This window comes from Meleagris gallopavo, chromosome 29 (assembly GCF_905368555.1).
Source record: "Meleagris gallopavo chromosome 29, MGAL_WU_HG_1.1, whole genome shotgun sequence".
Taxonomy (NCBI): Eukaryota; Metazoa; Chordata; class Aves; order Galliformes; family Phasianidae; genus Meleagris; species Meleagris gallopavo.
In genome coordinates, this window is record NC_139432.1 from 2341224 (window position 1) to 2353207 (window position 11984).

At 56.6% G+C, this 11984-nt stretch overlaps 1 protein-coding gene across 1 annotated transcript; it reads right to left on the reverse strand.

Annotated features, from left to right (window-relative positions):
- Positions 1–60: 60 nt before the first annotated feature.
- On the reverse strand, positions 61–2841 carry CYB561 (cytochrome b561). Its single transcript, XM_085211236.1, has 5 exons — positions 2512–2841; positions 1660–1758; positions 1489–1592; positions 1250–1407; positions 61–672 (listed from the first exon to the last, which is right to left on the reverse strand). The coding sequence occupies exons 1-5, from the start codon at positions 2711–2713 to the stop codon at positions 477–479; spliced, it is 759 nt and encodes a 252-aa protein (XP_085067362.1). The 5' UTR covers positions 2714–2841; the 3' UTR covers positions 61–476.
- Between the last annotated feature and the right edge of the window lie 9143 nt (positions 2842–11984).

Below are 11984 nucleotides of genomic sequence, written 5' to 3' on the forward strand. Positions count from 1 at the left end.
CCCAACCTGGGGCAGCGGGAGGTGCTTTGGGGTACCCGAAATGATGAGTGAGAGACAGGGTTAGCTGCAAATATTTATTAAGGCAGGAGCGTTCACTTTGCAGACAACACATTGCACAAGAGGGGAAAACATTTTGAACATACTGACATTAAATTGCACAGATGTGGCATTGCTTGGAGCTGCAGGGGAACTTCGGTGGCTGCAGCCCTGGAGGGTGTGGGCTGAGAACACGTAGAAATGTTGGTGATGGGACGCATCCAATCTGCTGCTTGGCACAAAGAGGTGGGAATGGGCTTTGGAGGTTGGCAGTAGGGAAACGCTGAGCCTGGGGACGCTATATGTGGTGGCACCTCCATCCACACAGAGCAGGAGATGCAGAGGGAGCCCCGAGCAAAGGCTCTGCTCACCAATACTGGGCACGGAGCTGGGGCACACAGAAACATCCAACATCCACCAGGACTGGGCAGCTGGGGGCCTCACTGGCTGCCTCCGGGGCTCTCGCCCTCTGTGAGTGTCTTGAAGTCCATGGAGAGGGCCATCTCCTCGGCCAGCGGTGCCCGCTTCCAGTCATCCCGTGTCAGCACGTAGCCCACCACCAACCCAAAGGCCACCAGCAGCAGCCCCAGCACGTTGGCCAGGACTCCCTCTGGCACAAAGTGGCTGTAGGAGTCCCTGTGGGTGCAGACGGGGATGCTTGAGCTTTGCAGCGTGGGTGACCATCCCTACCAGGGCTGGAACCCCTCTCATCCTGATCTTCCTCTTCCCGGAGAAAGCTGCAGTACCTCCACAGGCAGGTTCAGACATTGGGAAGGGTCCTTTGTCCCCAAATCAGTGCAAGAAGTGAGACTGCTTTGCAAAGAGACCCTACGGGCAGCCTGGCCCGGCACCATGCAGCTGGGTGCGTGTGGGGCTCTCAGGGATGTGGGACATCCCTGCATCCTCCCAGCAAGTGGGCAGAGGTTTTTTGGGGAACCTGAGCTTTCCAGGGTGGTTATGCGTGCATCTGGCTGTAGAGCAACTGTAGTGCTAATTATATTCCCCATTAGGACCAAAGGAAAAAGCTGCTGCAGGCCCCTATTAAACAGCATGTGGGAAATGACTCAGCACCAGCACAACTCAAACCCTCGGGGTGATTCACAGCCACAGAACCGCGGCCTGGGCAGGAGCTGGGCTCTGCCCCACAGGCTGGGTCTGGAGCAGCCCTTAATGGCAGTCTGGGGACTACAACCCACCCAGGTCAGTCACACACCTGATGTTGAAGAGCAACGTCTCGGTGATGCCCAACAGACAGGTGGCGATGGAGAAGGCAAAGAGGGCAATGCCAAAGAAGACGTGATGGGGTTTGTAACGGCCACGCAGCGAGAAGGACATACCAGGCACCAGGAAGAAGCCACAGCCCAGGAGCCACTGCAGGTTATTGGGGTATCAGAGGATGCTCAGCCCTACAGGCAACCAACCCATAGCTCCCCATGGGCTGCGAGCACTCACCTGCAGGAGGTAGAGCACAAAGGCAGCCATCCCGCACCAGCTGTGCAGGCTGTACATGTTGGAGATGCCCTTGGCACGGTGCGACTCAAAGACGGCCACGAGGCCTGCGGAAAGGAGCTCATCAGCACTGGGGTGGGGGCCCCATTCACTGCCCCCACCCACAGCACCCACCAACGAGCGCGATGAGCAGTGCCAGGCCGTGCAGCAGTGCGTGCAGCGCTTTGGTGGAGCGCCTGGCCTCGTTCCTGAACACCCGGTACACCAGGAGAGCTGATGGAGAGAGGGCAGTGAGCAGTGGGGCAGTGTCCACGGGCCTCCCACCTCCCCGGAACCAACACATGTCCCTGGGTCCCCCCATATTCCTGGGAACCCAACCTCCCCATGGACCCCACCTCCCTCGGACCCCCTCATCCTTGGACCCACCACATACCTCCCTGGGATCCCCACATCTCTCTGAGATTCCCATACCTCCCTGAGACCCCCACATGTCCCTGGAATCCCCCACCTCCCTGGGACCCCCACATGTCCCTGGCCCCACCCTGTATCTCTCTGCAACCCCCACATCTCTCCGAGATCCCCATACCTCCCTGGGACCCCCACCTCCTTGGAACCCTCACATGTCTATGGGACACCCACACCTCCCTAGGATCCCCACACCTCCTTGGAACCTCCCCTTCCCCCACATCTCTGAGCCCACCCCATACCTCCCTGGGACCCCCACACCCACACCTCCAGACCCACCCTGCACCTCTCTGGACCCTCCACATCTCCCTGGGATCCCCACATACGCCTGGACCCACCCCACTCCCTGGCACCCCCACATCTCCCTATGTCCCCCCCTACATCCCTGGGAACCCCAACCCCACCATGAACCCCCACATCTCTCTGTATCCTTCCCACATCCCTGGGGACCCTTAACCTCCCCATGGACCCCCAACTCCCTGTGTCCCCCCCCCACATTTCCCTAGCTCTTCCCACCCACACAATTACCCATCCAGGTTGCACTGAGGCCTTCCCACTCACCGTCCCCCTGCAGGAACACCATGCCCAACACCATGCACAGCGGGTGGGCGTTGAACTGCAGCGGGTTCTGCCAGGCCACTCCACCCCGGTAACGGCCCAGCCAGGCTCCCGTGGCCGCCAGCAGCGTCAGGCCCAGCAGCTGTGACACTGCCACGTAGGCTGAGAGCCCGGCGGGGCTGGGAGGTGATGGGGTCCCATCCATTGAGCCTGTGGGGACACAGCGAGGGCAACCAGGCCCTGATGGGGCCCACCCTGGGGTGGTGGAGCCCGGACCGCCCTCACCTGCCACGGGACTTGGATGCTTCCTGCTGCGTCACCTGCGCAGGGTTGCACCCAGCAACCATGGCACGCCCAGCCCTGCTGCCTCCTGTCCTCACTCTGCTCCTGTCCCCGAGTTCCTGATCCTGCTGTGATCCTGATTCTGAGCTCCTGTCCTCACTCTGCTCCTGTCCCTGAGCACCTGTCCCCACTGTTCTCCTGTCCCCATGCTCCTCTCCACACACTGCTCTTGTCCCCATGCTTCTGATCCTGAGCTCCTGATCCTGCTGTGCTTCTGACCTCAGGATCCTGTCCCTAAGTTCCTATCCTTGTTATTCTGTCTCTGCTCTCCCTGCCCACACTTCTGTAGATATTAGGAGGAAGTTTTTCACCCAGAGGTTGGTGAGGCACTGGAACAGGTTGCCCAAGGAGGCTGTGGATGCCCCATCCCTGCAGGCATTCAAGGCCAGGCTGGATGTGGCTCTGGGCAGCCTGGGCTGCTGGTTGGTGACCTGCACACAGCAGGGGGTTGGGACCAGATGATTGTTGTGGTCCTTTTCAGCCCAAGCCATTCTATGATTCTATGATTGCCCCATTTCCTCCACCTGGCCCCAACCCCAGCCCACTTCCCCATTTCTTCTGCCTCAGCCCTTCAGTTACATCTGCCCTCCCACCCCATCCCCATCCCCATCCCCATCCCCATCCCCATCCCCATCCCCATCCCCATCCCCACCCTTCTCACTCCTTCCCAATCCCCATCCTCATCCTTCCATTTCCATCCCATCCTTCCCCCTCCACCCTCCCCATCTCCATCCCTCCATGCCCACCCCACCTTTCACATCCCTCCCCACCACATCCCCACCCCACTGCACCCCCAAAATCCCGATTAGATGAAAGCAGCACAGGGATGAGTGACGCTGCTCAAGGTCCCCACTGCACCAAGTGGCCAAAGCAGTCACCCTTGGGGACAGGGGTTGGGGGGTAGGACACCACGATAGCCACGCTCACAGCCCCTGCCACTCACCTGCAGCCACTTTGTGCCGGGTTATCTGCAGGGATCAGAGCCACTTCCACCAGCACAGCCACTGCTCCAGGTCCCGTCAATGAGGGCCACCAAGTCGCAGCCCCAGAACCACCTCTGTCCCTGTCTATGCTGCACAGCGTCTGGGGCCAGGCTGTGACAGACAGACCAACAGTACTGCCAGGACCAGGGATGGAGGGGGGGGGGCAGGCATGCATTAAGACCACGCACACACTTTATTCCCAGCCACCTTTATTGGATCAGCCGGATAAGTGGGTTAAGGGAATTGGTTTATTCCATTAGGTTTTACTGCAAAAGTTGCCTGTCCGCATTCAGCCCCAGCGCCTGGGGCCATGGAGGCTCTGGGAAACACAATGGGGACAGGGGCAGAGTGGGGGTAGGAGAGGCAGCAAGGACCCTTCCCCACCATACAGTGTCCCCCACAACCATGGGACCTGCCCTGAATTGGCACCTGCCCCATACTGCCCTGCCCCAATTGGCCTCAAGGTTGGCAAAAAACACTCAGATGTCATCACCCAGAACTCGAGTGCCAGCTGCAAACAGCTGGATGTGAGGGGACAACCTGGTCCCAAACACCATGGGATCTGCAGGTGGCCCCTTAGCCCTGGAAAGAACAAGTTTACAGCCACCACCAAGCACTGGGGTGAAAAGCATCCCCCCAGCAGAGCAGTGCGTCAGCAACACAGCAGATCAGTTCCTCCTCCAAATATTATCCCCCCCCCCCAAATTCTCTCCCCTCTCTACTGCTTTTTCTCATGGTGGGAACCTGTCTGTCCCCCTGCTACTCAGTCCCTCAGCAGCCTGCAATCCAGGCAAACCCGGTGTCATTCAGAGCAAAGGAGGGTCTTTGCTTATCCCCCTCCACATGGTATGTTGGGGGAGGGGGGGGATGTGTGCAGCCTCTAACTGTGGCCTCTGCCCAGAGTCCCCCCCCCAAATCCCTGGGGATGATCTGGGGGTCGCTTGGGGGATCCTTGCTCTGCACTGGGGCTACAGGTTCTTGCAGCAATGTTCTGGGGAGGGGAGGGAGGGTCCTGGTGTACAGCCATGCTGCACGATGCAGCCCCCCCCATCATCACCCTCCACTCTTACCTGCGTGTGCTGCCAGCGCCAGGCCCTGCGGTGACAACGTCTGAGCCAGGGACAAGGCCACTGCGTTGGCAAGGCAACAGCACGATGGCAAGGCGAGGGGGGGGGGGGTTTAACCACCACCCCCACCTAGCATCACTGCAGACCGAGGGTGCCATGACAGCAGCAGGGAGGCTGCAAAATGGGGTGGGGGGAATCTGCCACAGCGTGGGGACAGTCCTCGGAGTTGTACATCACTGTTGTGTGACCCCCCCGCACTGCCAGGCTCTGCCCCCCCCACCCCCTACCACCACCACCACCACCATCACCGCTCCCAGGGGACACAGCCACCCCCCGCTGCACCCCCACCCAGGGACCCCCCCCAACCCCACACGCAGCCCCATACAGAAGACACTGCAGCTTCACAACTTGTTTTTTTCATTTGAGCAGAGGGACATGCGTGGGTTTAACGTAATTATCCCCTGTTAATCACTTGCACCCCTATCAGCGGCACCAGGGGATGTTTTGGCAGCCGCAGGGCTGATGGTAGGGCGGGTGTGAAGGCTGATGGCGGGGGGGGGCCATGTCCCTGTGTCCCCCCGTTTGTGTGCATGTCCGTGTGTCCGTCACACAGTGCCACTAGATGTCACCAGGAGCTCGCAGTGCGCAGCATCCCCGGAGCTGGGCACCCCAAGGGACTCACAGCACCCTACTGTCGAGAGCTGTGGGACTTGGAAAACCCAGTGACATGGAGCACCGTGGGACCTGGAGGACATGTGGGACCCGGAGCACGCAAGGACCTGGAGGATCTGGTGAGACCTGGTGGAATCTTGTGGGATCTGGAGCATCCAAGGAGATGATGGGACTTGGTGGGACCTGATGGGCCCTGGGATCTGGAGCATCCGAAGACCCAAAGGATTTGATGAGACCTAGTGGCATCTGGAGCACCCAAGAACCTGATGGGACCTGGTGGGATCTGGTGGGACTTGGTGGGATGGTGGGAACTGGAACACCCAAGTTGCTAATGGGACTTGGTGGAACCTGATGGGACCTGACACCTGGAGTACCCAAAGACCTGAAGGATTTGGTGAAACCTGCTGGGATCTGGTGAAACCTGCTGGGATCTGGAGCACCCAAGGACCTGAAGGTCCTGGAGGACCTGGTGAGACCTGGAGCACCCATGGACCTGATGGGACTTGGTGCTATCTGATGGGACCTGGTGGGACCTGGAGCATGCAAGGACCTGGTGAGACCTGGTGGGGTCTTGTGAGAGCTGGTGAGATCTGATGGAACCTGGGGCACCCAAGGACCTGAAGGATTTGGTGAGACCTGGTGGAATCCGGAGCAGCCAAGGATCTGGAGGACCTGGTGAAACCTAATGGGATCTGGTGAGATCTGGAGCACTTTCCAGCTGCTGCTTTGCCATGGGAAACACACCCTGGAGGTTCAACAGAGCTGACATCCCCATTCCCAATGGAAACCCATCACCCTAACAGCAAAGCCTGCTCTCTGCTCCAAGGCAGAGCCTCACGTGCAGCAGCCTCAAGACCTCATCCCTGCGAGCATGACTGCAACCCTGGGCACAGGGGCACTGCACTTTGCAGCAGCATTATCTCTGCAAAGCAATTGAAAATGTGTCAATAGTTCTGCTGGAAGGGACCAAGGAAGGTCAGCAAGTCTGCCTGCCTGGCTACTAGCAGTTAAAGTGGGATACTGAGGGCATTTTTCAAGTGCCTCCTGAACGCAGAGGTGTGGGCACCCTGGAACCCTGTGTCAGTGTCTGACGATAAAGACATTTCTCTTATGGCCCCATCTGAGCCTCCCCTGGCACAGCTGTGTGGTGCACCCACTCACTGTGCCACTGGTGACCAGAGAGCAGGACCAGGCAGCCCCAGGGCCTCTCCTCCCACCCATAGATGTCAAACAGATCCAGCCTTATATTGGAACCCTGGGAGCACTGCAGGTGTTGAGCCTCGTTCACTGCAACCTCTGGAGCTCTTCCACTCAGTCCTCCAACACTCAGAAAAATGCCAAGGACAGACCCTCCCTCCCCCCCCCCCTCCATTAGCTTTGCTCTCTGAGTGCCTTCCACCATTCCCAGGACCCCTTCCCCACATGTTGCCCATCCAGGGGTCATCCTGGCAGGGCTGCAGCTCCCAATGGCAGATGGGGATAACGCTGGCTGGCATCCAGCTGGCAGGATCCTCTCCAGACCTTTGGTAAATCGTTTGGTAAATGGTTTACCAGAGCTAATCTCAGCCATAAAACCCATCATAAAGTGCAAACCTTTAGCAGCTGGGCTGCAGCTCGTGGCAGGGGTCAGCCAGGCTTTGGGGTAGAGCTGACAGAGGGTTTCCTCTTCTGTGGGTGGGCTGAGACCTTTGGAAAAGCCTTGAAGGGGATGAGAGTTGGGGCTTCCTTCGGGAGAAATGGCAAGATGGGAAGCTCCACCCTCCTGCTAAGAGCAGCAGTGTTTTAATGTGGAGTCATGGAATCACAGCGTGGTTGGCTTGGAGGGGACCTTCAAGCTGGGTGTCCCTCACCAAATCAAGGCCTTGGGCACCTCCAGGCAATGTAACAAAGCATCCTTATATGTGTTTATAGCCACACAGCAGCCCACAGCCCTACAGGGTTGGATGCACATGGTTGCTCACCCCATCCACACAATAGGAGCAAACCCGAGGCCATTGGTCCCTTGCACCCATCAGGCACTGGGGACACAGCAGTGGCAATGTGGGGACAGCTCAGCCCTGCCACCAGCCCTGCATGCTGTGCCCCACCAGCATTTTTTGGTAACAGGCTCTTTAATTAGCAACGTTGCCAGGGACATAACAGCTTTATTAAATCTGCCTGTAATGAAACCATCAGCACATTGCCAGGATGACACTGTCCCCAGCGGTTCCCTCTGTGGCCTGCAGCAGCTCTGGGCTCCTCCGGGGCTCCAAAGGACCACCAGAAGCCTCTCAGATCAATACCCCATGTCCTGCCCACCCACACCCCCCAGCTGCTGCCCCGTCTCCTCCCTCCACCTGAGATGATCCAATTACCATTTTGCTGATCTAACGCATCGCTGGTGTGTTGTTTCCTTTTTTTTTTCTCTCCCCTAAATCAACTTTTTATCGCTTAAGAAATGCTGGTGGGAAGGATGAGTCCCTGAGGAGCGGCTGCGGGAGCACAGCTGCCAAGATTGGCTTTGTCACTAAATGCAGTGGGAAAAATAATGCTATTTCAAGGGGATGATGGGTGCAGCTCAGGACTGATCACTTTGCAAATCCAATGGATTCGGGATCTGGGGCTTCAGAACCGCACCCAGCACGCAGAATCCCTGTCCTGAGTGCATCCATGACTGCCCCTACAACCCCCTCAGTTTCTGAGGGTCCCATCGATTTCCATTGGGATTCAGCTTCCCCCACCCCTGGGCTCAGAGAGAAGGGCACAGGCACTCGTTTTATTCCCGGCAGCAATTAAACTGCCTTCTCCTCACTGGGAGCACAGTGCTGTGATAAGATCTGTGCAGCAGGCTCTCACACTCCATCTCTTTCAGAAGAGGCTGAAGGCTCGTTTATAGGGATTTTAATAGCTGCCTGGATAAACAGCAGCGATAACCCTCACTGGACTCATAGCAGGTGATTAATGCTCCCACAGCAGTCACGCTCACTTGCCTTGTGGCTAGGATTGTTTTGTGTTATTAAGGAACACGGGGTAGGGAGGGGAAAAAAATGTGGACTTTGCCACATTTTATTGGGTTGATGCATAGGTGTGGAGGAAACACAGAGATCTCCTCCATCACCTCACACTTTGGTGCTCGGCCAATGGGGAATGGGGATGGAGGGTGAGGGATGAGGGGTGGAGGGTGAAGGATGGAGGATAAGAGATGAGTGATAGATGACAAGGGATGAGGGATGGATGACAACGGATGAGGAACACAGGACAACGGATGAGGGATGGAGGACAACGGATGAGGAACACAGCACAAGGGATGAGGGATGGATGAGTTCTGGCCCTCCGTTCTTGCCCTATAGTTCTTCCACTGGGCTGCCTGTTGGAGTCTAGTGTTGATGAGCAGCTCTCCCAAGATGCTGTCATCATCCATGGGCTTTCACACCCTCTGCATGCTGCCTTCTGGGGCAATGTCACAACCTCAGGATGCTGGTTCTGGTCCCAGCCCATGGGGTATAGCTGGAGGAGCTCCCACAGTGGAACCCACGTCTCCACCCCCTTCCCATCTCCACCCAGCCCCATCAGGCTGCTTGGTGCTGAACAGGCAGGGAAGCACGTGGTCTCGTTGGCGTCTCCTCTCGTGCCACCAGCCATAAATGTGTGTCCTCTGGCCAACACGAGACAGGAGGTGTTGTCAGAGGGCAGGGCTGAAATCTTGCTGATGTGGAGCATTTCTGCTGTGTTCAGCCTCAACAGATGCTGACTGTGCTCTTTTCGTGCTATGGAGTGGCTGTTATGACGACACAGCAAGCTCGCTGCCAAGCACCACACCCCAACCAGAGGAGAGGGGATGCTCTGGGTTTTAAATGGGTCTTTTAGCCTGGAAATGGCCAAAAAAAACCCTCAGTGGAAATAGTTTGCTGATGGCCAGCAGTGCTCTGGTCCTGCTAACCTGTCCCCAAGCCCAGGTGACTCAATGGGACTATACAGTCTGAGCCATCCCATAATGCCAAGTGTGCTCAAATCCCTCTGGACCAGGATTGCAGTTACTGCTGCTCTTAGTTTGCATCGGCCACAGTACTTGTTTCAGTGGTTTGTCATCATTTTAGCACATGCAAGTCCAAAACAAACTGCAAAAAGGCTCATTGCCACATTTCTAATTTTGCAGGGTGATAAAACAGCTGTTGAGATGAAGAATTTGGAGCAGTGATGTTTTCCCTCTCCCTCACAGTGACGTCACAGCATCTGGGAAAGCAGCTTAGCGAATTATGCGCTCTCATAATTGATTGAATTCATCAGGAAATAAGGCAGCATCATTTAAAACCACGGTTCAAAGTGGGAGGAGGAATTCTCCTGATGAGGTTCTCACCAGCCATCGTGCCCACAAAACCACACCAGTGAGGGAAATTAACACACAAGGGTGCACATCCAAAATAAAGGTCTTTTTTAGGGGTCAACCCCGCAGCAAATCCATTCCCTCCTTTCCAGGAGCTGTGTGATTGCTCAAGGGGAGAGATGGATCAGATGGGGATTTTGAATGCTTTGAGAAATGTGATGGGAAAGCCAAAATGTGGATTTGAATGAAAGAAAAGGAAGAATGGCCAGGGTTGAAAGGGACCTCAAGGATCATGAATCTCCAGCCCCCCTACTAGAGGCAGGGCCACCAACCTCCACATTTAATACTAGACCAGGCTGCCCAGAGCCCCATCCAATCTGGCCCTGAATACCTCCAGGGATGGGGCATCCACAACTTCTCTGGGCAGCTGTTCCAGCACCTAAAGATGGGATTAATCATCCCCAGATGGACACCATAGGGTGGGCTTACACCCATAGAAGTCCCCAGATCTCCCCATCCAGCACTGGGGATATCCCTAAATTCCTTCTTCTTCACACACCTCCCACCACACTTCTATCTCAGCTGATTCCTTCCAGATCTCCTAAGATTTTTGCTTTCAGATTCCTTATTTATTCCCAATCTGTGGGTCTCTGGGCCAGGAGCTCATTTCCCATCACTGCCCCTTTTTCCCCAGGGCCATGGGCTGGGAGGTTTGGTGAGTCGGGCAGCCAAAGAGTTTGTTAAAGAGGATGAAAGCAAACAGTGCTCCTTCCCCAGCAACATCCTGCCCTGGGCAATATGCTGCGGGGATATCTGAGATATGGGATGTCTGAGATTTGGGGATATCTGAACTGTTCTGGTCCCATTTCCTCCGTCAGTCCCCAGAGCTTTGTGCTTGGTGCCAGGATCCACAGCCCCTCAGTGCACACACGTGTCCACACACACACGCTGCAGGCAGGGGGATGCTGCTGGTTGCAGCTGTTGATGGAAATGCAAGTGGATGGGAAGTGTCCTCCCAGCTGGAGCAGCTGCTGGGGACATGGCATCTCACCCAGGAGCCTACATCACCCCACAGCCCCGCAGCCGCTTGTGGTCCAGCATCCGTCTCCGTGGCAACACTTCGTGCACATCCTTCCGTGTCCCTCCGGTCTGCATCGCACGCAGCCCAGGGTAACCCATACATGGAGTTCAAATGGTTCCCTTTATCCTCATCACCCACTCCAGCACCACCAGATTGCAATGGATGTGTGGGTCCATCTGCACCATGGCACCCTGGCAGTACAGAGGCACCAATTCTCATCTTTGGGCTCGTATCCATCCCGTTTGCTTTCCTGGATCACGGCCCCTTCCTCTGCCAGCACTGTCCCATGTCTGATCTCAGCTGGAAACCTTTAGGATGGGATGTCACTGAGCTGAGCAATGCAGCCACCCTGCTCAACGCATCGTCCCACAGCAGCAGCAGAGTTTGGAAGCAGGTACGTCAACCACAGAAATACCGTGAGCTCTTCCCTATGGAAAAAGGCTCCAAATTGCCCTTGTTGGGGTCACCACACCATGCAGAGGTTGCAGAGCCCATTTCAGCCCCAGTCCTGGCCCAGTGGCCGGGAAACCCCCCCCTCCCCCCGGCACAGATGGGAACAGGGGGTTGGCGCTCCTCAGGAAATCTGCATTCATTAGTGCTTGGTCATCAGCCAAATTGGAGCCAAACCAACCATTTTTCCAACTTCTCAGGGGAGTTTCTAGGGTCACGTGACTTACTGGGAGAGGGGATGGCAAAGGGGGGCAGGTGGGTGTCATGGTGTCCGGGCTGCAGGCATTGGGCACAGGACCAGTGTCAGCAATGAAGGTTTTGCGGATGCTTGCATCAGGATGTGGTGTGATTGGGAAACTGTGATTCTTGGAAGGGGTTTATTGATGTCAGCGGCTTACAGGCTCCTAAATCCCTTCTTTCTCTTCTGGAAGTGGCTCTCTGCATCTCACAGGAGCCATAGTGGGAGGATTTGTCCCCTCAGAGTCGTGATTTCCCCATTGGGTCGCTACAGCTGTGCCCAGCACACAGTGGGGCCAACAGTCCAAGAGTTGCCCTGATCCCCTCCTTAAAAGCTCCCA

Excerpts from the sequence above, each read along its gene's own strand:
- CYB561 (XM_085211236.1), bottom strand. The coding sequence starts at position 2,713 with ATGGATGGGACCCCATCACCTCCCAGCCCCGCCGGGCTCTCAGCCTAC. Across the intron at positions 1,593-1,659 it reads ACTGCTCATCGCGCTCGTTG|GCCTCGTGGCCGTCTTTGAG; the intron begins GTGGGTGCTGTG and ends TCCTTTCCGCAG. Across the intron at positions 673-1,249 it reads ACGTTGCTCTTCAACATCAG|GGACTCCTACAGCCACTTTG; the intron begins GTGTGTGACTGA and ends CTGCACCCACAG.